At 43.9% G+C, this 24896-nt stretch overlaps 1 protein-coding gene across 1 annotated transcript in view; it reads left to right on the forward strand.

Annotated features, from left to right (window-relative positions):
• The window catches only part of MOCOS (molybdenum cofactor sulfurase), a 238669-nt gene that overhangs the window by 190653 nt on the left and 23120 nt on the right, over positions 1–24896 (forward strand). The window contains exons 8-10 of the mRNA XM_054381619.1: positions 1420–1890; positions 12807–12969; positions 22099–22180. Of these exons, the coding sequence (XP_054237594.1) occupies positions 1420–1890; positions 12807–12969; positions 22099–22180 (716 nt within the window). The remainder of the gene's footprint in view (positions 1–1419; positions 1891–12806; positions 12970–22098; positions 22181–24896) is intronic.

The following is a 24896-nucleotide window of genomic DNA, read 5'->3' on the forward strand; positions in this document are numbered from 1 at the left end:
GGACAGAGGATTGCAGGTGTGGTCTCAGCAGGGCAGAGTAGAGAGGTAGAAGAACTTCCCTAGCCCTGCTGGACACACCTTTCTTGATGCACCCCAGGATCCCATTGGCTCTCTTGGCCACAAGAGCACATTGTTGTTCCTGTTGTAGGAACTCATTTACTTACTCACTCAGCAGGAATCTTTCTCATCAGTCACTCAATCAATATTTAGCAGAAGGGGTATATGTATATTAACAGATGCAACTTTGCAAAGGTTATTTCTGTTTTATTGTCAAGGATAAAAAAACTACATCACACTACATCAAAATATTAAGTCCTCTATTGCATGCATTGACATACAGGGTTGTGGGGTTTTTTTTAATTATTTCTACTTGTATAAATGGTTTTTGTCCTCAAGGAACTAGGACATTTCTTGCTTTAAAAGGCCCTTATGTGAATAATCTATTCACAGTTCCTTTTTTTTTCTCTTCTTCTTTTTTTTTTTTTTTTTTTAGTAACAGAAATACATAAACACATGGACTTTTGTGGGTTAAAAATCAATCAAACAAAGAAAACAACCAACCAACAAAAAAAAAAAAAAACCCACCACACCCAAAAATCCCCACAGCTTTTACATTCACAGGAATAAGAATGCTGACTTAGGACTAAACTTTGTGCCCACTAGTGAGGTAATGGGAGATGGGTGAGGAAAAGGTCCTCTAGCTTATCTAGTGTGTGGCAGCATTCTCTGAACCTTTTACTGAAGGAGAAACTTCAGCTCTAAGGAAGAGGTTTCCAGAAAGTGCTGTGTGAGGATGTATGAAATGAAGAGGTATCTATGATCAACAGTGGCAACTTGTGTTCTTCAAAGGACAAAACATTAGGGAGAAGGCTATTTCCTTCCATCCTGATAGCAACATGTTGGCAGTATCTGCAGGACAGATTTTATACATATCCCAGTGTCAAGGGAAGTCATTTTGGATGTTGGAGCTGTATGTTCTTTAACACAAGCCATGAATAATCCACTGATAGCATAAAATGGAACTGTTCTGACAGCAGATATCAGAAAATGTAAAATCCCAGTTTAAATCCCAGGGAGCTATGCAGATGAGATATACCTGGAGACTACCCTAGCTAACAGGCCACCCTGGGACATACAAACTCTTTCTGACTATTGACATGTTTCTGAGAAACCTGTCTTGCCTTAGGCTAGAATAGGACAAGCATCTCAACAGTATCTTCTTCCCAGCTCAAATAAATGAAAGACAGGTAGGATTTTTTTTTTTCTCCATTCTCTCTTTGTATTTATGAGCTAAGTTTGTATTTTTTGGAAATTATTTTTCAGGTTAGAATTAAGACTTGTTTATAACAATAAAATTAGAAGGAAATAAAGCAAAATTTGTCATAATAGCTCTCTGGGTTTTGTCTCCTTTCAAACTAGGCTGGCCATGTCTGTGGAGATGATATAGACCTAGTTGATGGACAGCCCACTGGTTCTGTGAGAATATCCTTTGGTTATATGTCTTCTTTTGAAGATGCACAGACTTTTTTGAAGTTCATCATAGCCACCAGACTATCCAAGTTGGACACTGAGGATCTCTTGCAGCCTTCTGTTCCAAAGCTGACAACAGAGTCTGTTCCAAAGCTGACAACAGAGTCTGTCCCAGATGACCACTCGTCCTTTAACAACATAGAGGAATTGTCTCCCATGCCACACATTTCAGACAGAGAACTCAGGAATAATTTTTCTGCAACAAAGACAACTGTCAGCTGGCAGCCACCAGAGTCTGAAGTGGAAAGCATAAGGGCAGCTGTTTCTGAGACTGCAGTACCAACGTGCAGAAGAGCTGGCAGTCCCATCATTGTCACCAAAATTTGTCTCTACCCAATCAAATCCTGCTCTGCATTTGAGGTATACACTTTGAATCATTCTTAAATAATCATCTCATTCTTCTTCATAAAAAAGAGAAAATATAATCATTGAATCACAGAATTGTTAGGGTTGGAAGGGACCTCAAGGATCATCTAGTTCCAAACCCCCTGCCATGGGCAGGGACACCTCACACTACATCAGGTTGCTCACAGCCACATCCAGCCTGGTTGCAAAAATCCTCCAGGGATGAGGCTTCCACCACCTCCCTGGGCAACCTCTTCCAGTGTCTCACCACCCTCGTGGGGAAAAATTTCTTCCTAGCATCCAATTTGAATCTTCCCATTTCTAGTTTTGTTCCATTCCCCCCAGTCCTATCACTACCTGAAACCCTAAAAAGGCCCTCCCCAGCTTTCTTGTAGCCCCCTTCAGATACTGGAAGGCCACGAGAAGGTCTCCTCAGAGACTTCTCTTCTCCAGACTGAACAGCCCCAACTCTCTCAGTCTGTCTCCATAGCAGGGGAGCTCCAGCCCTTCGATCTATTCTCGTGGCCCTTCTCTGGACACCTTCAAGTGCCTCCAGATCTTTCCTTTAATAAGGGCTCCAGAACTGGATGCAGTACTCCAGGTGTGGTCTCAGCAGAGTGGAGCAAAGGGGGAGAATCACCTCCCTCCCCCTGCTGGCTATGCTTCTCTCGATGCAGCCCAGGCTCTGGTTGGCTTTCTGGGCTGCAAGTGCTCACTGCTGGCTCATGTTGAGCTTCTCATCCACCAGCACCCCCAAGTCCTTTTCTTCAGCGCTGCTCTCATGTCAGTCCCTGTCCAGCCTATATCAGTGCCTGTTAAGTTCCTCCTCTGAAGTGGAATCCTGAGAGCACCACATCCACCTGCTGGCTACCAAAGCATGGGGTTTGCCAACTCGAACTGTGTGCACAGCTCCTTCTTTACAGCTTGGCTTGTGTTTCATGAAATGAGACAAATTAAATGAGATAAAATTGCCTCAGTCAGTTGGTAATCTCTATTGGAAGATCAGGATTGAAGCTTGAGGAGGGGAGATATAGTCTGGACATTAGGAAGAAATTCTTTACAGTGAGGGTGAGGAAGCACTGGAACAGATTGCCCAGATTGCCCAGGGAGGCTGTGGATGCCCCCACCCTGGAGGTGCTCCAAGGCCAGGCTGGATGAGGCCTTGAGCAACCTACTCTGGTGGCAGGGGGGTTGGAACCAGATGACCTTTAAGGTCTTTCCCAACCCAAACCATTCTATGAATCTATGAATCTCAACCTTATGTTTTTCCTTAACCTTCCCAGACATGTCAATCAGGAATCACATGTGTATGAGATATTAGGAAGCAGCATGTGGGTACATATTTTTCCCCTTGTTTCCAGTTTCTAGCATCAAGTCCTGCATGCTAAGGTACTCTGAAGGTTTTTCAGTTGGACTGCATCTGGGGGATGCAAGTGTGCCTTCTGCTTTCCCCTCCCCCCACAACAGACAAATTTACACACAATATGCACTCTTGATGAGAATAGTTGGGTTTTAAGAAGTTGACTATAATATAATCAAGTAATTAGTATGCCTTTACAGAGTGACATGTGATGGGCTTGGAGGCACTGATGGGTAGGCAGCAATTGAAAAATAACTTGATTAACATGTTATAATTGAGAGGAGCCTGATTTACATTACAAAGAAATGTTATCATTAAAAATACATTTGCAACAGAAATATGACATTTAAGCATTGCTGCACTGTTTGAAAGTTCACTCTTTGAAGATTTTAATTGCTTTTTTTTACCAAGTTAATAACATCATCACCTTAGCTGTGACATTTTTTTCCTTTTTTTTCTTAAACAATGCCTGATGAAATAGGTGTAGGGCCCACACATGACCTAGAATGTGACTCTGCTCAGTACCATACTGGGAAGTGATTTAATGAATGTCAATATCAGTACAATTTCCCTATGAGAACTCACTGGTATAGGTCACTTTCTCATATCTGTGTGAAAATTGGGGTCAAATCCAGTGACAAATAACCTTCATTTAAAATATGGCTTCTCAACTGATTTGATCATAATTTTTTTTTTTCTTAATGCAAAAAGAGACCAGGGAGGTGAAGAAAACACTGCTAAATGTGGTGGGTTGTAATTACCCCCTCCCCCCTCAACATAAAATTGCCAGACCAGCTCAGTTAGAAGGCAAATGAAGTTGTGTTGACAAGCCAAACTACAATCTAAAATATGGAATGCACTGAATATGTTGAAATTATGCAATATTTGCATATATGTACAGTTTATAAACAGCACAAGGACCCCCTTGGACAAACCAGGGGGCCACTAATAGCTTCCTCTCCCTGCTCCCTTCCCTACCCCCCTGTACATGGGACAAGAGCAGAGTTGCAGAGTTGCTGTTAGTTACTTAACCACAAGAAGAACACATTCAAGTCAGCAAAGCCAAGCAGAAGCACAAGTTAGTATCTGCCAGAGTGAGGAAGCCAAAAAGAGCAAGAGTTAGTTTAACAAAGTAACTTTTATGTTAGGTATCTGCCCAATGAATGGGATTATTTACACCTTATCATTATTTTCCTATTTGCATCCAATGGTGATTTATTTACATTCTACTACTTTCTGTTCAAGATCTGTGGAAAATTTTCCAGGCACAGCCTAAAATTACCACATCTACCCCTTCTAAATAATTCCATTGGTTGCTAAGACTATCAATCTACTCTAAAATATCTGTATTTTTAAATTTGGCTGGGCTTATGATGTCTTCAATTCAGAGGAACAATTTTGAGCATTAAATGAGACCTGAACAAACAATTGCCATGCATTATTAACCTCCCACTAAATTAAACTGTTTATAAAATCAAAGTAATCTCACATTTCATGGAAAATAGTTTAACCTTTGTTAAAGTGTTGCAAATGTTATATGTCCACTGCTATAAGTGGGCTACAGAAGCTTCTGAAAAACGTTGTCCTCAGGTGTTTTCCTTTGGGCAGTAACTGGCTTGAGAACAGCACAGAAAGAAAGGAACTTGGGGGTGCTGGTGGATGAGAAGCTCAACATGAGCCAGCAGTGAGCACTTGCAGCCCAGAAAGCCAACCAGAGCCTGAGCTGCATCAAGAGAAGCATAGCCAGCAGGTCAAGGGAGGTGATTCTCCCCCTCTACTCCACTCTGGTGAGACCCCACCTGGAGTACTGCATCCAGTTCTGGAGCCTCTATTACAGGAAAGATCTGGAGGCTCTGGAAGATGTCCAGAGAAGGGCCATGAGAATGATCCGAGGGCTGGAGCACCTCTCCTATGGAGCCAGACTGAGAGAGTTGGGGCTGTTCAGTCTGGAGAAGAGAAGGCTCTGATGAGACCTTCTTGTGGCCTTTCAGTATCTGAAGGGGGCAACAAGAAAGCTGGGGAGGGACTTTTTAGGGTGTCAGGGAGTGATAGGACTAGGGGGAATGTAGCAAAACTAGAAATGGGAAGATTCAGATTGGATGTTAGGAAGAAGTTTTTCACCATGAGAGTAGTGAGACACTGGAAGAGGCTGCCCAGGGAGGTGGTGGCAGACTCATTCCTGGAGATTTTTGCAACCAGGCTGGATGTGGCTGTGAGCAACCTGCTGTAGTGTGAGGTGTCCCTGCCCATGACAGGTGGGTTGGAACTGGCTGATCCTTGAGTTCCCTTCCAATCCTAACAATTCTGTAACTTCTATGAATTTTCAGGGTTAAATTCTGTTTTTAACTACAGGCTGGGGTTTGTGAGATACATACACCACTATATTCAGTGTTAGGAGGGCTTTGAAGTGATTATGCCCAGGAGCAGGTAAGATGTACCTCATGGTGAAAGGCAGTTTCTGTTTCCCCAGAAGCTGAACCAGGTTAGGGCAACGAAGCTGGTGAGGGGCCTGGAACACAAACCCTATGAGGAGAGGCTGAGGGAGCTGGGGGTGTTTAGCCTGGAGAAGAGGAGGCTCAGGGGTGACCTCATTGCTGTCTACAACTACCTGAAGGGAGGTTGTAGCCAGGTGGGGGTTGGTCTCTTCTCCCAGGCAACCAGCACCAGAACAAGAGGACACAGTCTCAAGCTGCACCAGGGGAAGTTTAGGCTCGAGGTGAGGAGAAAGTTCTTCACAGAAAGAGTTGTTGGAATGTGCTGCCCAAGGAGGTGGTGGAGTCACCATCCCTGGAGGTGTTCAAGAGGGGATTGGACGTGGCACTTGGTGCCATGGTTTAGTAGTCATGAGGTCTTGGGTGACAGGTTGGACTTGGATGATCCTTGAGGTCTTTTCCAACCTTGTTGTTTCTGTGTTTCTGTGGTTCTTCTCCTCAGGCTCTGTGAGGAGAATCAACTCTTGGTGATAAATTCATACAAGCCTGGTACTCCCCTGCAAACATAACTGCAATTTTACATGGAGGTGGAAAATGCCTATTCCTCATGCACACTTCTTGTGACAGACTTGTTACTGGGCCCAGAGAGAAGGCAGGGTCCATCACACCTCAACTTACCCTTCTGAGGTTAGATAGTATGCCATAAGCAGTGAGAGATCTACTAATTCTTCTTATAAACAAGCATTTGCAGTAGGAAAAGTTAATTGTTCCTGGATATTTTTTATCTATTCCATTTGCTACAGGCAGAAAGTGCACTTAGAAGAGACTGGGATGAAAAGTAAAATCACTGAATAGAATTAGTTTAGTTCTAGCCCAAACTAGGACCCAACTGCATTATAACATTTAGTTTTGCATTCCTAGAAATGTTTTTTGAATCTAGTGTATTGTAGAAGAACTTCCCTAGACCTGTTGGACACGACACTGCAGTTTGCAGCTAGACATGCTAGTGAAACCTTTCCATAATTAAATGGATTTAAATCCTGAAAATAATTTTACCTTTTGAAATATTTGTTACATAGCATTTCTAGGCTTTGTCATTAAAAGATTGAATAATAGAGAAAAATGTCCCTTTGTAAGTCTCTTAGTGGTCTTTGTCATACAGGTCTCACACTGAACATTGGATCATCTCATTACATTAGTAAGCAAAACTACTACTACTGCTAATAATAATAATAATAGTAATAATTGCATAGCTTGTACTTTCCTTGATCTTCAGTTAGAAGCCAGGAACTGAAATCAATTTTCATGTTGTAAAACTAAAATACCTTTGGATGCTTTGTAGTTGCTGGAAAACTAGAAAAATATTTTCCCAATTAAAAACTTTATTTCCATTTTATCGTTTATAAGGTAGCTGTAAGCTAGTTGGTGTGGAAAGGTGAAAGGGCAGCAATAAATTCGCTCATCTTGTAGATACAGGAGATCAGAATCTCATGGAATTGTAAGTTCCAGTACAGGCCTCCAGCTGGTATGGTAAGTCAGACCATGGGATTTGTTGGAAGTACGTGATCATTTGTGTATGCCTAAAATAAAATGTGCAGCTAATTGTGTGGAAGACCCAGCCCATCTGCCTGCTCACTTAATGGATGCAGGATAGATGACTTGATTAGTGGAGGGAGGACAACCTTGATGAGGATATGAGTACAAACTCACAGCTGGTTTAACATAGAATTGTTAGGGTTGGAAGGGACCTCAAGGATCATCAAGTTCCAACCCCTCTGCCATGGGCAGGGACACCTCATACTACAGCAGGTTGCTCACAGCCACATCCAGCCTGGCTGCAAAAACCTCCAGGGATGAGGTTTCCACCACCTCCCTGGGCAACCTGTGCCAGTGTCTCACCACCCTCATGGGGAAAAACTTCTTCCTAACATCCAATCAGAATCTACCCATTTCTAGTTTTGCTACATTCCCCCTAGTCCTATCACTCCCTCTCCCAGTCCCTCCCCAGCTTTCTTGTAGCCCACTCAGATACTGGAAGGCCACAAAAAGGTCTCCTGGGAGCCTTCTCTTCTCCAGACTGAACAGCCCCAGCTCTCTCAGTCTGTCTCCATAGCAGAGGAGCTCCAGCCCTCTGATCATCATCGTGGCTCTTCTCTGGACATGTCCCAGCTCCTCCAGATCCTTCCTGTAACAGGGGCTCCAGAACTTGGATGCAGTGCTCCAGGTGGGGTCTCACCAGAGCAGAGCAGAGGGCTGGAGCCCTCACCTCCCTCACCGTGCTGGCTATGCTTCTCTTGATGCAGCCCAGGCTGTGATTGACCTTCAGAGAGAATGGGAGTGTAGAGTGCTTTGGCAGCTTAGAGGATGAAGCTTGGCATTAAGATCATCATGTTTCTGCAATCCAGTTACTTCCTGGAGCAAGTGTGTTTTATTAAGTGTTCCTGGCCATGGGATGGTTTCTGCTCAATGTTATTCCATGGATTTTGTACACACAGGACAGGAAGTAGAGAACTGAATATTCTCACTCAGTTTCTTAAATGTGCTTTCTTTTTCCTGCAATTAGTTCATTAAATGGGGAGAAGCAGAGACAAGGAGGAACCTCTACCACAGATCACTTTTTTTCTTATTTTTAAACCCAAAAATGTGTTTTAAATGTGCACATTTCTCAGGTCAATCAATTTTGCATAATTACACAATGCAATGTAGCCAGTGAAAAAGGTTAGGACTTGAAACATTAATAACTTCGTTACCCGTGCAGTAGATTTTGAAGTATAAAAATTGCCTCTCAACACAGGAGACAACTTTTCTTTTCCTCTAAAATACAATGCAAATTCCCAGTGATCACTGGGTAAATTATAGGTAAGACCACTAAGATTTTTAGAGTTGTATAGTTTGAAACCTAATCCTTTAATGTGTTTAAAAACGGTGTTCGCTTTCATGATGACACTGCTGTGAGCCATGGAAAATTGCATCCTAAAATGTAAAGGAAATTCTGGGAAACAAAAAAAATAAAACAAAAAACCAAAACCAACACAAACAAACAGAAAACCCCACGAATTTTATTGAGGAGCAGTACTTTTAAATTAGAAGGAAGGGCTAAAGCAGGTAGGATAATGCCATGTACCTGCTGCACTATGCAATGATCCTTGTTTATGACAGGTAGAGGGGACCTTATGTTGTATGATTACTCCATCTACCGTGCTGGGAATAAGGTATTATGCTAGCATCTACCAGTAAACCCATGCTGTCCCTGATTTCTTTCTGTCCTCCCCCTTCTAATTTGTCTCAGTAGTCAGAAATAGCCAGACAACTTCAGGGAATCAGGTTAGAATCTACACAATACAGTTTTGCTTACTGCAGTATACACTAACATGTTTTGACTTTGCTGGAAACTAAATTGATTTTGCTTTTCCTTGCTTTGCTTTGCTTTGTTTTGCTTTGTTTTGCTTTGCTTTGCTTTGCTTTGCTTTGCTTTGCTTTGCTTTGTTTTGCTTTGCTTCACAGGATCTCAGGATGTCAGGGGTTGAAAGGGACCCAAAGATATCACCGAGTCCAACCACCCTGCCAGACCAGGACCATACAATCTAGCTCAGGTCACAGAGGAACACATCCAGATGGGCCTTGAAAGTCTCCAGAGAAGGAGACTCCACAACCTCTCTGGGCAGCCTGTTCCAGTGCTTTGTGACCCTTACAGTAAAGGAGTTCTCCCTTGTGTTGAGGTGGAACCTCCTGTGCTGCAGCTGACATCCATTGCTCCTTGTCCTATCCCAGGGAGCAAGTGAGCAGAGCCTGTCCCCTCCCTCCTGACCCCCAGCCCTCAGATATTTATAAACATTTATTAAATCCACTCTAAATCTTCTCTTTTCCAGACTAAAGAGCCCCAGGTCCCTCAGCCTCTCCTCATAAGGCATTCAACAAGTCCAAGTTCCAGGTTCTGCACTTTGGCCACAACAACTCCATGCAGCGCTACAGGCAGAAAGGGACCTGAGGGTACTGGTTGACAGCAGCTGAACATGAGCCAGCAGTGTGCCCAGGTAGCCAAGAAGGCCAATGGCATCCTGGCCTGCATCCTGTGGAGCAAGGAAGTCATTCTGCCCTGTGCTCAGCACTGGTTAGACCACGCCTTGAGTACTGTGTCCAGTTCTGGGCTCCTCAATTTAAGAAGGACATTGAGATACTTGAATGTGTCCAGAGAAGGGCAACAAGGCTGGGGAGAGGTCTGGAGCACAGCCCTGTGAGGAGAGGCTGAGGGAGCTGGGGGTGTTTAGCCTGGAGAAGAGGAGGCTCAGGGCAGACCTTACTGCCATCTACAACTACCTGAAGGGAGGTTGTAGCCAGGTGGGGGTTGGTCTCTTCTCCCAGGCAACCAGCAGCAGAACAAGAGGACACAGTCTCAAGTTGTGCCAGGGGAGGTTTAGGCTGGAGGTGGGGCGAAAGTTCTTCACAGAAAGACTAATTGGCCATTGGAATGTACTGCCCAGGGAGGTGCTGGAGTCACTGTCCCTGGAGGTGTTCAGAAAAAGCTTGGATGTGGCACTTCGAGCCATGGTTTAGTAGTCAGCAGGTGTTAGGTATTAGGTAATAGGTTGGACTTGATGATCTTTGAGGTCTTTTCCAACCTGGTTGATTCTGTGATTCTGTAAAAGGAAGGTATTTTGGTTTGCTCTAAAGGGTAAAAACTTACTGTCCTCTCCAAATATTTATTTCCAGCAAGGGCAAAAGTTCTGTCCTTCAGCAGGTATTGCAGTCTTGGGGCTATGATTCCTCACCTAAAAAGACAGGATGAAAGTTCACATCATTTAGGTACCAACAGAGGATCTTAGACATCATAGTGTCAGATGACACTCAGACCTAAACTTCACTTTTTTTAATGAATTTTTGATTAGCACCTTAAAAAAAAAAAAGGCCAAATAATATTATAAATCAAGTAGCCTGATAAAATGCATTTCTTATCTTTAAGACTTTCAATGAATTCTCTTGTTTTCAATAGAGTTGATGGAACTGTGCCTGAATTATTTATAGTTTAGCTTCAAGTTTTCACAGTGCCTGCCCTCTGCTTTCTTTAGTCAGGCCATCAGTGTCAAGCTACTACTGCAGGCTCTTAGGAAACCTGGAAAATATTGGAAGAACTGGATATTGTGGTTCTGTGTATTTCGGGGTAGAGCACATGCTAAAGAAAACCAAATGTGATTTTTCAAATTAACCTAATCAGTGCTTCCAGCAATGCTTTTCTTCAGAGTCACAGGCTGTGCCTGACATATCTTTTTCTCAATACTTTTTTTTGCTGAGGTCTTCTGCCAGCTAATTCATCTGGGCTGTGCTAAGCTTCTCTACAAAAATTTCAACAGGTTCAGCTGTAGTCAGCTTTTCTCCATGCTCAACTGTAACTACAACTCACACATGAGCTGGAGCACTATGTTTAAATGCCCAGTGTCATGTTTGAAGAATGGTATTAATATTTTAACATTCTGCAGGAGAAACCAGTTATTAATCACCCAAAGGCATTACTAAAATTTCTCTCTTTTTGGATTTCAAGATTACCATCTGAGAGGCATCAGTAGAATCATAGAATCTAGCAGGTTGGAAGAGACCTCCAAGATCATTCAGTCCAACCTATCTAGGGAGCTGACCTTCCAGTCAGCTCTCTCTTTCTCTGCTCTGGGCAGGTAGCTTTTGCCTGCACTTGCACCATGGGGGTGGTTTGGTTGGCTGAAGGATACTTTGTGCTGCCTAGTTGAGACCTAGTTTGGAGCCTGGCCAGGGGGCTAGGCCAGGGCCAATTCTAATTATATATATATATATCCTTTTACCTTGGGGCCTTTTCATAGAATCATAGAATCAAAAGCTTTGGAAGAGACCTCCAAGATCATCCAGTCCAACCTATCACCCAGCCCTATCCAATCAACTAGACCATGGCACTAAGTGCCTCATCCAGGCTTCTCTTGAACATCTCCAGTGATGGTGACTCCACCACCTCCCTGAGCAGCACATTCCAATGGCCAATCTCTCTCTCTGTGAAGAACTTCCTCCTACTATCCAGCCTATACCTCCCCTGGCACAACTTGAGACTGTGTCCCCTCCTTCTGCTGCTGGTTGCCTGGAAGAAGAGACCAACCCCCACCTGGCTACAACCTCCCTTCAGGTAGTTGTAGACAGCAATGAGATCACCCCTGAGCCTCCTCTTCTCCAGGCTAAACACCCCCAGCTCCCTCAGCCTCTCCTCATAGGGTTTGTGTTCCAGGCTCCCCACCAGCTTTGTTGCCCTAAGCAGCAGACATTCTTTCCGCAGAAGAAAAAAGAGTACATAAAAGCCAAAGGACAGTATGGTTGTATAGGCTATGAAATGTAAAGAGTGTTAGAGAAGTAATGGAAGAACATAGAGCTAAGAGGACAACGTGTTTTGTTGTAAGAAGATCTGGAGAAACTCTTATGCTCCCAGCTAAACCAGAAACCTCAGTTGTTCCAGTTTTATGCAAAACATGTACATTTTTTCTTAAGAATTGTGAATGTCACATTTTTCTTGCTGTCATGTCAAAAGTTGGATTCCTGTGTTTGCCTGTCTCAGAGCTCAGGACTTCTTTAGCTCTTTGTCAGCCCAGCTTCATTTAGCACAAAGACCTGCTGATGGCAAATGGCATTGGTCCCAGAGCATGTTAAATCAACATGCCTTCCTGTCCCATGGCAAGCTAGGTGGCTTTAATACACTTGCTGTTGGTTTGTTTAATTTTGCTATGATTCATGTAACTCCCATGAAATGTCCAGGCTTTGTAAATTAAAATAATATCAATGGGGGGAAAGTCCTAAAAATGAAGGAGTATAAAACTGAGAGCAGTTTTCAAATGATTTCAGAGTTTTGTTTTTTTTTATTCAGCTATCATAGCTCTGTTAAATCAATGTGTATGATAATACTTAACAAATCATAGTAAATCCATTTTGTTTTGTCAGCTTTGTCCAGTGGTATCTTGATCTTCGATGTGCAGCTAAGCTTTCACTTATTAAAGGCTGACACTGACTCACACAAGTTTTCCTGATTTCAAAGCATTTCATTAACAGTTTCTTTTCCCTCTCTTGTCATCATGAATCTACTAACGCAGCTAACATCTTCTAAACCTTTGTATAACCTCCTGATTCTTTTTCAGGTTACAAAATGGCCAGTGGGAAACCAAGGTTTGCTGTATGACCGTGCCTGGATGGTTGTAAACCAGAACGGAGTCTGCATGTCTCAGAAGCAGGAGCCAAGGTTGTGTCTTGTAAATCCCTCAATTGATCTGAAGAAAAATGTTATGGTCATCCAGGCAGAAGGTTAGCAATCAATATCCTTTCTTCTCTTTCATCATTCATATCAAATTTCTAGACAAAGACACTTGCAACAACCCAGCAAACTACTGAATTCTGTGGATGCTTATCCACTTCAGGGCCAAATTCTGCTATCAGCTGTGGGCAAAGAAAGCCTCAGGTGTGATATACAGCCCTGGATAATTTGCTAGCTTGCTGTTGGGATGGGCAGAGAGTAAAGAGTGTCTCCCTGTGTGCCAGTCATAAGTGGGTGCTCTAGGAAGGAAAAATGAATTGACAGATGTGGAAATTTACTGACCAGCCTTGTTCTCCACATTGGCCTGTAAGGATTGTTATTGCTGCAGAGATGAAGCAATGGGAGTTTAATAGCAAACATCCTGGCCAAAGAGCTGCCCATTTTATAGGTCTTCTCCTTCCAGCTGGGGGACTACAGGGGTGGAGTCTTCAGTGGAAATTAGTATGAATTAAAATAAGGGCCAGACGTTAGTGATCTCGGTTAAATACCTGCACTAGCAGGCAAATATTTCATGATGTTTGGTGTTCTCTGGATTTATCAAACCCCGTTTCATTCTCTGTTGAGTGAAAGGGGAAAAAAACCCAAAAGGGCAAAAAGAAAAAAGAATTATGGAAAGTATTGCAGAAAGCTCTTTCACTACTTGGGAGTGGAAATTATTTATATTGCTAACAGTGCTGTAAGCACTGAACACTGAAACTGGTTTGTATTCCATATAAATCATTATTAGTGCCAAGTTTACATGTGTCTGAATGGTATTCATCATTTCCCTGGGGTCTAACATTTACTCAGCCTGTGTGTCTTAACCATTAATAATATATATGCCCACATTTTCAGCAGCTAGAGCAAAACAAGGGAACCTGCATTCAGATTTTTCACCCTTTATGAGAAAGTTGTATGAGTGGATCTGTAGTTCCCAGTCCCCTTCCTGTTTGTACGTTACAGTTGTTCTTTCCAGCTGCCTGAGAACTCTCCATAAAATTAAGTCTGAGCAGCTGATTTCTTTTTTCTGCAATAGGTTTGTCCAAAGTATATCTGGATGCTTCCCTTAGTCTTATGTTATTTGGTGTGTATTTCAGATCCCAAACACAATCTTGTCTCTTCTTAGGGATTCCAGACTGCCTCATTGGCACAAACACTGCTGTTTTCCATTCTTCCCTTTGTATTGCTAATTCATCTAAATTCTGTGTGGAACACCTTGCACCTCAAACTCTTTGGGGTTTTTTTCACTATAGTGCATAGGCAGCCTTCTCTCTTCTCTTGAGGCTCTGGCCAGCCTGACCTAGTGTGGAGTGTCCCTGCCCACGGCAGGGGGGTTGGAACTAGATGATCCTTGTGGTTCCTTCCAACCCTGACTGATTCTATGATTCTATGATTCTCTCACAGTTTTTAAATTATCAAGTGCCTGAGAACTAATTTCTAGAAATTCAGTTTCTTTCCATCATTCTTCCTTTCTGCCTCTCATTTGTAGACACAATGTGAAGTCTTGTCCAAACCTTCTCCGTTTATCTTTCACATTGTCAGAATTTCAGCACTTTGGGGCCTTTTTGTTTCCTCATTCTGCTCCTCCGAGTGTTTTCTTAATTTTTTTTTTCCTTCCTAATGCCACATTGTTCAGAGAAGTGGGTATCCATTAGTATGTTTGCCTGTCAATAATAGCTCTACTGGATAATTCAGAGTCAAGAAGAAGCTTTCTCAGACTAAAATGACAGTCAAGGAAGCCATTTCTCAATGATATTTACAATCTCTTGCCACGCTTAGTGCCAGGTTGAAATTCACCTTTAAATGCTACTTTTTACTTCTTGTCCTTTTTGAAGTTTTCACTGCCATTCACTATCCTTCCTCTGAAAGCAAGAACTGTTTCCCTCCAGAAGTGGATGACCAAGTCTATGGATTCCTTTTCTACCCGAAGGTGATTGATCAGACCTCCAGTGTTCTCTAGCAGAAACATGGTTGACATTTATTTATGATGAGACACTGGCACAGGTTGCCCAGGGAGGTGGTAGAAGCCTCATCCCTGAAGGTTTTTAAGGCCAGGCTGGATGTGGCTCTGAGCAACCTGATGTAGTGTGAGGTGTCCCTGGCCATGGCAGGGCGGTTGGGACTGGATGATCCTTGAGGTCCCTTCCAACCTTAACAATTCCATGATTCTGTGATAACCTGCTGTTGTAGGTTAAGGGAAGTTAAGGGTTAATTGTAAAATCATAAAGTGCAAACACCTCCTGAGGGGGTGGAAAAATCCATCCCAAGAGGGAGACACAGGATATTGTAATATCACGGTATCACAGTCTCACAGTACATCAGAGGCTGGAAGGGACCTCAAGAGATCATCAGGTCCAAGCCCCCTGCCACAGCAGGATCACTTAGGGGAGTCTACACAGGAATGCATCCAGGTGGGTTTCGAAATTCTCCAGGGAAGGAAACTCCACAACCCCCCTGGGCAGCCTGTTCCAGTGCTCTGTCACCCTCACTGGAAAGAAGTTTCTCCTCCTGTCGAGCTGAAATCTTCTATGTTCAAGTTTGAACCCATTGCTCCTTGTCTTATCACTGTGAACCACCAAAAAGAGCCTGGCCCCCTCCCCTTGACACCCACCCCTCAGCTATTGATAGACATTGATCAGATCCCCTCTCAGTCTTCTCTTCTCCAGACTAAATAGCCCCAGGGCCCTCAGTCTCATATTGTCAATATTGTTATTCCGTGCCCTTTGCTGCATCTCTCTATCTAGGGAGCCAGCCTTCCAGTCAGCTCTCTCTTTCTCTGCTCCAGGCAGGTGGCTTTTGCCTTCACTTGCACAGTGGGGGTGGTTTGGTTGGCTGAAGGATCTTTTGTGCTGCCTAGTTTGGGGCCTGGCCAGGGGGCTAGGCCAGGGCCAATTCTAATTTTATATATATCTATATCTAACTAGCTATATATATACACACTTTTACTTGGGGACATTTCATAGAATCATAGAATCAACCAGCTTGGAAGAGATCTCCAAGATCATCCAGTCCAACCTATCACCCAGCCCTAGCCAATCAACAAGACCATGGCACTAGGTGCCTCATCCAGGCTTCTCTTGAACGTCTCCAAGGACGGTGACTCCACCACCTCCCTGGGCAGCCCATTCCAATGGGCAATCTCTCTCTCTGTGAAGAACTTCCTCCTCACATCCAGCCCATACCTCCCCTGGCACAGCTTGAGACTGTATCCCCTCGTTGTTGCTGGTTGCCTGGGAGAAGAGACCAACCCCCACCTGGCTACAACCTCCCTTCAGGTAGTTGTAGACAGCAATGAAGTCTCCCCTGAGCCTCCTCTTCACCAGGCTAAACACCCCCAGCTCCCTCAGCCTCTCCTCATAGGGTTTGTGTTCCAGACTCCTCACCAGCTTCGTTGCCCTTCTCTGGACACGTTCCAGTACAGCTCTCTTGAACTGAGGAGCCCAGAACTGGACACAGTACTCGAGGTGTGGCCTGACCAGTGCTGAGTACAGGGCAAAATGACTTCCCTGCTCCAGCTGGCCACACTATTCCTGATCCAGGCCAGGATGCCATTGGCCTTCTTCACCACCTGGGCACACTGCAGGCTCATGTTCAGCTACTATCAACCAGCACTCCCAGGTCCCCTTCTGCCTGGCTGCTCTCCAGCCACTCCGTCCACAGCCTGTAGTGCTGCTTGTGGTTGTTGTGCCAAGGTGTAGAACTTTGTTTACTTTTGTAAATATTATTTCTATGTAACTTCTAATTCTGTGAGAGCATTTTTATTTGCTGCTTTTGGGGTAAAATACATTGTGTCCTCCATCCGGAGCTATCACAGAACGTAAACCAAGCTATCATGGCATCAACCATGTTGGAAGAGACCTCCAAGATCATTAAGTCCAACCATCACCCAGAATCACAGAATTAACTAGGTTGGAAAAGACCTCAGAGATCACCAGGTCCAACCTATCACCCAACACCATCTAATCAACTAAGCCATGGCACTAAGTGCCTCATCCAGTCTTATTTTAAACACTTTCAGGGACAGTGACTCCACCACCTCCCTGGGCAGCATATTCCAATGGCCAATCTCTCTGTGAAGAATTTCTTCCTAACATCCAGCCTAAACCTCCCCTGGCACAGCTTGAGAATGTGTCACTGGATGCCTGGGAGAAGAGCCCAACCCCCACCTGGCTCCAACCTCCCTTCAGGTAGTTGTAGACAGCAATGAGGTCTCCCCTGAGCCTCCTCTTCTCAACTAGACCATGGCACTAAGTGCCTCATCCAGTCTCTTCTTAACCACCTCCAGGGATACTGACCCCACCACCTCCCTGGGCAGCCCATTCCAATGACCAATCTCTCTTTCCATGAAGAGATCAAGCCTAAAGCTGCTCCAGCTCAAACCAAGACACCTGCTTTGATACATCCAGTATGAAAGAGTGAAGGAATTTGCTTTATGTTATGACTCTAGATACCAATAATCTTAGCCCATAATATGGCCTCACTCCTCTTTTATGATAGTCCTGCTATTTTTTGCTTTCATAGTGCATTTGCAAGCTGTGGCATTTTTTGTTGAAGGCTTGACAGTGGGACAATGGCTCTGAGTTGCTTTGGGACACTGAGCAGATAAATGTGTAGGAAATCGTTACCCTACCTATTCTAGTGCCTTTTCTCTTAACTACAGTCTAAATGTAGGATTTGTTTCTTGGTGTTAAATTCTTCATTTCTTTATTTTATCCCTTTGCATGCATGGATCATTGTTATCTCTCCCAATTATATCATTTCATAGCAGACAAATTTAATGTAATAAGTTGGCTCTTCCATTGAAAATCCCGTGTTAATCACTGTTACTTTTGTCACCACTCCCTCCATCCTGACAACGGTTTGTTGCTGATGCAGGATCTGAAGATAAATGCCACATGTGTGGCTGGTGCAGCAATCAGTGCAGCCAGGAGCCCTGTGACAAGCCAAGCTGGTTGTTTTGCAGTTCAGAGGCTTCACTTGTCTATGTCTGTGGCTAATATTTCAGATCTGTAGCACTTAGTCTGCTGACTACAGCCACATCCAGGTCTTTTCCAGCATTGTTGCTTCATGAGTTTCTTTCTCCCACTGGATGCTTCCCAACCAAATGGCTGCATCTTTCCTCAGCTACAGCAGCACGCATCTTTCCAAAAGGGCTTTTGTTTCTCCAACTCTGCCTCTCCTTTCACTGACCTCACACTACCTGTGCAGTTCCTTTGCTCATCTCAGTGCGACGGGGATGTTTCTGGTGGTGAGGAGTGGGTGAGGGAAGCAACAACAGCAAAAAGTAAAAGAAAATGAGGCAAAACTTTTGAGCTACACCTTTACTGCATCCATTGCTCTGCTGAATGTGAAAAACCAAGCAGCTCCCAACTGACCAGGTGACAACTGCAGTCAAGCTAAGTTGCCTTCATCCAGTCCCTCTGAAGGAGGTGTAACCATTCTGCTTTCTTTACCAGTTTCTCTACTGTCCTCTATGTTTTTCTCAGTGTGAGAGCAGACTGTGGCAGTGATCTCCATCTAGAGTGCACTTTGCTGTCTGGAGGTGTCTCTCTCCAGTAGAGAGAGCCTAAGGCAACTGTGCTGCTGGATTAGGTGACTCTGGTAAGTGCCTAAAGCCCAATGGGGTGAATCCCACATAGCTGGATTTTGAGGTAGTCTTGAAGAATATTTTGCTGATACACTGTTAGGTTATGGTAAAAGACTCTTTCTGTGCCACTTTAAAAACATTCTGTTCTCTCTCCCCTTCCAGGCACATGCTTTCCTCTCCTTCTGTAATTTTGTTTATGACTATTTTAGTTTAGTGTGGTTCTCTGTCTTAAATCAGTATTTCAGCATGATTTAGTGTGACAGTAACTACTTTAATAACTTGCTGAATCCTCCATGCCTTGAGACATTGCTTCATGCTGGAGAGCTCCAGGTATTCCCCCAATCCCTGAGGAAGGGAGCGAGTGAGAGCAGAGGGAGAGGAAGGGCTTCTGCTTGGTCTCTATTTGGTTGTACTTTGGCAGAAGGAGTGAGATTTTATTGCTGAGAAGCTGTATTCCTGAGTATTATCTTTGGCTCTGTGTTTGTTAGCAGGCATTTCCTATGCTTTTGGATGTGAAGATACCTTTGCAATCACAGGACCCCCTTTGAGAAAATGTCTGTAACGCTAAAGAAATTCCTGTGTGTAACTTTAAAGAAATTCCTGTGGAGAAAGACAGCTTCTTGTATCTCAACTGAAGCAGTAAATGATTAAGCAACTTAAAGGTGGGCAGGAGCCCACTGTATTATTTGATTGGGAATCCATGGAACTCTTGTCCTGCTCCATCTGGGGAACAACACAGGGCTTGTTGGCAAACAACATAGGAATAAGCCAAATAGAATTTAGCTGAGACGACAAGTCTGTAGAAGACTAATTTCTCTCTTTCCATTTTAGATAACTATCAGCATTGCTCTGGCAAGTTGATATTAGTTTGCCACTTGCGATGGTTTAAAGACTGTCTTTTTAATTTTTCTTCACAAAGTTCAAGCAGAGAAAGTGAAAGAATGTAAATAAATCACCATTGGGTGTAAGAAAGCAAAATAATGATTGTTCTAAACACTTCCATTGGAGAGAGAGGAATGTTTAAGAATCTCTACTCAAAACAAGATTGGGGAGTTGGGGCAGTCTCACCTTGCTCAACTTCTGTCTACTTTTTTCCTGGCTAAAGATAACACACTGACCTTGGCAAGCCAAGTCTAACAGCCTCTCTGCTTCTTGACTCTCTGCCTTCTGCTAGGGGAGTCTGGGGGAATTCCTTCTGGCTGGGGGGGAGGCCCCTTGGGGGAAGCAAAGGGAGCTTGGTTGTGCTTTTCTGTTGATTGTACCTATTTGTAAACGTTGTGAGTAGTGTCTATTTGTACATATTCATTGCATTTCATCATAGATTGTAGTTTTGCTTGTAAATGCAGCTTTCATTCGCTTCCAGACTGAGCTAGCCTGGTCATTGTCAGTGTGGGAGGGGGATTTCAGCTCTCACACTGTTACACCGCTGCACTGAGGGAGAAATTTTGAGTGTCGTGAAGGCTCTTTAATATACTGCAGCAGAAAGATGCTACCAAAACCAAGCAACTAATTACACTGTACAGAGTTTATTGTGCCTTCAGATAGCCATGTGTTACTGCCAATAAAAATAATGGGGATTAAGTGCATACACTGGCAAAAGAAGATACATGAATAGTTTACATTTCAGTCTCATTGACCGAAAATAGGAGCTATAAAGACAAGATTCTTTCAATATGAATTAATACTGTGAGCACATCTGTGAATTTTATTATCAAGCAAATGACCGTGGAGAATAACAGCTTTTACATTTTAGTAACTGGCAATATTCTGATTTTTTCTTTTTTTTCCTCCCCCCTTAGGATAGAATAAAATTGTAATTAACAGTGTTTAACTGACCTAAACATCACTGCAAAATGTGTACTGCTCAAGGAAAATGTAATACACTTGCTGGTGTACAAAAGCAAAGCTTTTTAAAGCCCTGGGACACTATTTTAAGACATTTTCTGAGCATGCCTTGCTTATAAAGTATTTTTCAAATATATAGCAGCTGAAGATGCATACAGGATGAAAGCTTTCAAACTCCTCTCTTCCAGAAGGAAGGAGGCTAATGTTTCATCTTCTCAAAGTACTGGAGTTATTAGTTCTCATTTACAACATGGAAACGTTGGTTTCTTTTTGAAGCTGTTGCAAGCAAGTCCAATGCATTTATTATTTATGTGTTTTATTTTCCTAAGTGAACTCTGCTTTTCTGTCTTCACTTCAAAAGTATACTAACATCCTTAGGTAAAAGTGGAATAGATGTCTTTCTGTATTGAAAACTTGCATGGAACAGAGCTGATAAATGGGATATAGTGAACCTGAACTACATTTCATTATCCTTCAGAAGAGGAAAACAAAACAAATCAAAACAAAATTATTTACACCCTATCACAGAGCTGGGAGATTCTTGATTCTTATTTCCACAACAATAATATAAAAAGGAACTAATTAGTGAAATTGAAACATGCTGATATAAAGCTGGGGTAGATAAGATCAGTCTTTCTTGGTTTATGTTGCAGTATAATGGAGAAGAGTTGGATTCATTACAGCCACACATCATTTCAGATTATTGCTTTCAATTAACAGAAAGCAAAACAACCCAGCTCTAGTAAGCCCCAGTAGCCTTCCAGCTCTTGGACTCATTCTGTTCAAGATAACAAACCTATGGAATAAACTGTTAAAATAGTTCTCTATCAGGGATTTCTCATCTGGTTTAAACTTAGAGGTAGACATATGGGAATAATTCTCTCCTTAGTGGTTTCCATTGATTTTATCTTTAAATGATGATACTGCCCTCCATCTTTCATCTTTCTGACCACTCCATTCCACCACTCCAAGAAAACCCAACCCAACAGTGATTAATCTCATACCCTGATTTGCCATAGGGGACAAAACAATGATAAAACTACAGGATCACAGGATGTTAGGGGTTGGAAGGGACCTCTGGAGATCTTTGAGCCCAGCTCTGCCAGAGCAGGAACACAGAAGCTAGCACAGGTCACACAAGAATGCATCCAGGCAGGTCTTGAAAGTCTCCAGAGAAGGAGACTCCACAACCTCTCTGGGCAGCCTGTTCCAGTGCTCTGTGACCCTTACAGTAAAGAAGTTCCTCCTCATGTTGAGGTGGAACTTCCTGTGCTGTATTTCACATCCATTGCCCCTTGTCCTATCACAGGGCACAAGTGAGAAGAGGCTGTCCCTTCCTTCCTGACCTCCAGCCCTCAGTCTTCTCCTCTCCATCCTAAAAAGCATCATCCTTTCAACAGAACCCTTGACTCAGGCAGTGCCAGCTTCCTTCCCTGAAATACACAGAGAATGAAGTTACTCAAAGCTGAAATTGTATATTCCTTAATGTGGTTTGGGGACAAGGTCTTCTGCAGCCTTTGCTCTTTCCATTATCATTTGGAGCCACCTGCAGGCAGAGAATACAACTCTATCAAAAAGAGAGGAAAAATGTCACATTCTGTTTGGGAGGCTGCTGTAATTGTGAACAGGTACAAAAATAAGAACTTTTTTTCCTCTTTCTGCATAAATGTGAGGGGTTTCAAATATGGTTTGCTCTCCTCCCATCTAGGCATGGACTCAATATCTCTATCACTTCAAGAAAATCCTGGAAAAGAGGCTGTCATCTGTGAGAGCAAAGTCTGTTCACACAGGTGAGTGACAGCAGAGAGGAACAGAAGCTGAAAATCATTGCACTGACAGTAAGGATGTGATTGAATGAACACACAGGGGCAAAAGTCCTCAAGAAAAGAGGGAGAGGGTGGAAAGTAATGAATGACTGAGTGGACTGGGTGAAAATGCTATCAGATAGATAATTCAGCATTCCCAGCATCTCTGATAGAAAATACTAAAAAATATTAAGAATTAAAAAGGAGGAGAGGGCTGGTAAAAGAGACTGTGATTACTTGGTAGGCATGTGAATAAGGCAGAGCTTGTTTTACTTGCTGCAAGGATGAGAAAATAGAAAGGTGTCCCTAGTTAATTCCAAATGCTGACTGGGGGCCTCACCAGGACCCTAGAATTAGAATCATAGAATCAGTCAGGGTTGGAAGGGACCACAAGGATCATCCAGTTCCAACCCCCCTGCCATGGCCAGGGACACCTCACACTACATCAGGCTGGCCAGAGCCTCATCCAGCCTGGCCTTAAACACCTCCAGGGATGGGGCCTCAACCACCTCCCTGGACAACCCATTCCAGGCTCTCACCACTCTCATGGGGAAGAACTTCTTCCTCACATCCAGTCTGAATCTCCCCACTTCCAGCTTTGTTCCATTCCCCCTACTCCTATCACTACCTGATAGCCTAAAAAGTCCCTCCCCAGCTTTCTTGGAGCCCCCTTCAAATACTGGAAGGCCACAAGAAGGTCACCTCAGAGCCTTCTCTTCTCCAGACTGAACAGCCCCAATTCTTTAAGTCTCTCCTCATAGGAGAGGTGCTTCAGCCCTCTGATCATGCTCATGGCCCTTCTCTGGACACAGTTACTTCATTTGACAGTAATGATGTTGACAACTTTATCAGTTTCATGCTGAAAGGATTCTACATTGCTAGAACTTGCTTAGGATATAAACAGCTTTACATAGTTACAACCTTTTTTAATTTAGTTCTGACCACCTACATTGATCAGTGTCTGCTTAACAATCTTGGGAAGATCACAGAATCACAGAATGTTAGGGGCTGGATGGGACCTTGAGAGATCATCCAGTCCAAATCCCTTGCCAGAGTAGGATCAACTGTACCAGATCACACAGGAACTCATCCAGGAAGGTCTTGAATATCTCCAGAGAGGGAGACTGCGCCACCCCCTGGGCAGCCTGTTCCAGTGTTGTATCAATCACCTTCACAATGAAAAAAAATTTCCTCCTGTTTCCATGGAACTTCCTATGCCTCAACTTCCACCCAGTGCCCTTTGTCCTGTCATTAAGCACCACCCAGCAGAGCCTGGTTCCATCCTCCTGGCACTCACCCTTTACATATTTATAAACATGAATGAGGTCACCTCTCAGCCTTCTCCTCTCCAAGCTAAAGAGCCCCAGCTCCCTCAGTCTCTCCTTGTAAGGAAGATGTTCCACTCCCTTAATCGTTTTTGTGGATCTGTGCTGGACACTTCCAAGCAGTCCCCTGAGGTCCTTCTTGAACTGAGGGGCCCAGAACTGGACACAATATTCCAGATGTGGCCTCACCAGGACAGAGTAGAGAGGAAGGAGAACCTCTCTTGACCTACTGACCACAGCCCTTCTAATCCACCCCAGAATAGCATTGGCCTTCTTGGCCACAAGAGCACATTGCTGCCTCATGGTCATCCTTCCATCCACCAGGACCCCCAGGTCCTTTTCCCCTTCACTGCTCTCCAACAGGTCAGTCCCCAACCTGTCCTGGTCCATGAGGTTGTTCTTTCCCAGGTTCAAGACTCTACACTTGCCCTTGCTGAATTTCATTAAATTTCTCCCTGCCCAGCTCTCATCCTGTCCAAGTCTCACTGAATGGCAGCACAACCCTCTGGTGTGTCAGCCACTCCACCCAGTCTGGTGTCATCAGCAAACCTGCTGACAATGCACTCTGTGCCCTCATCCAGGTGGCTGATTAATATACTGAACAGCACTGGTCCCAGTACTGACCCCTGAGGGACTCCACTAGATACAAGGCCTCCATCTAGACTCTGTCCCATTGACCACAACTCTCTGACTTCCCTTCTTCAACCAGTTCACATCCACTTCACTACCTGATCATCCAGACCACACTGCCCCAGATTAGCTGCAAGGATGCTGTGGGAGACAGTGTCAAATGCTTTACTGAAGTCAAGCCACATCCACTGCTCTGCCATCACCTATCCACCTGGTTATGTCCTCATAAAAGGCTATCAGGTTGGTCAGACATGACTTCCCCTTGGTAAAACCATGTGGACTGCTCCTAATCACCCTCTTGTCCTTGGTATGCCTAAGGACAGCACCAAGGATAAGTTGCTCCATTACCTTTCCAGGGATGGAGGTGATGCTGACCAGTCTAGAGTTACCTGGGTGGATGGAGATGAAGCTGACCAGTCTATAATTACCTTGGTCCTCCTCCTTACCCTTTTGAAGACAGGAGTGACATTTCCCTTTCTCCAGTCCCCAGGCACCTCTCCTGTCCACCATGACTTACCCAAGATGGTGGAGAGTGGCCTGGCAATGATCTCTGCCAGCTCCCTCAGCACCTATGTGTGCATGTCACCAGGACCCATGGATTTATGGATGTCCAGATGACTTAACTGTTCCCTAGCCCAGTCCTCACCAACCCAGGAAAACTCCTCCTTTGTCATGTCTTCCTCTGGGGCCTCAGGGGTCTGGGACTCCTGAGGACAGTCTCCAGCAGTATAGATGGAGATGAAGAA

Source organism: Indicator indicator, chromosome 6 (genome assembly GCF_027791375.1).
Source record: "Indicator indicator isolate 239-I01 chromosome 6, UM_Iind_1.1, whole genome shotgun sequence".
Classification (NCBI taxonomy): Eukaryota; Metazoa; Chordata; class Aves; order Piciformes; family Indicatoridae; genus Indicator; species Indicator indicator.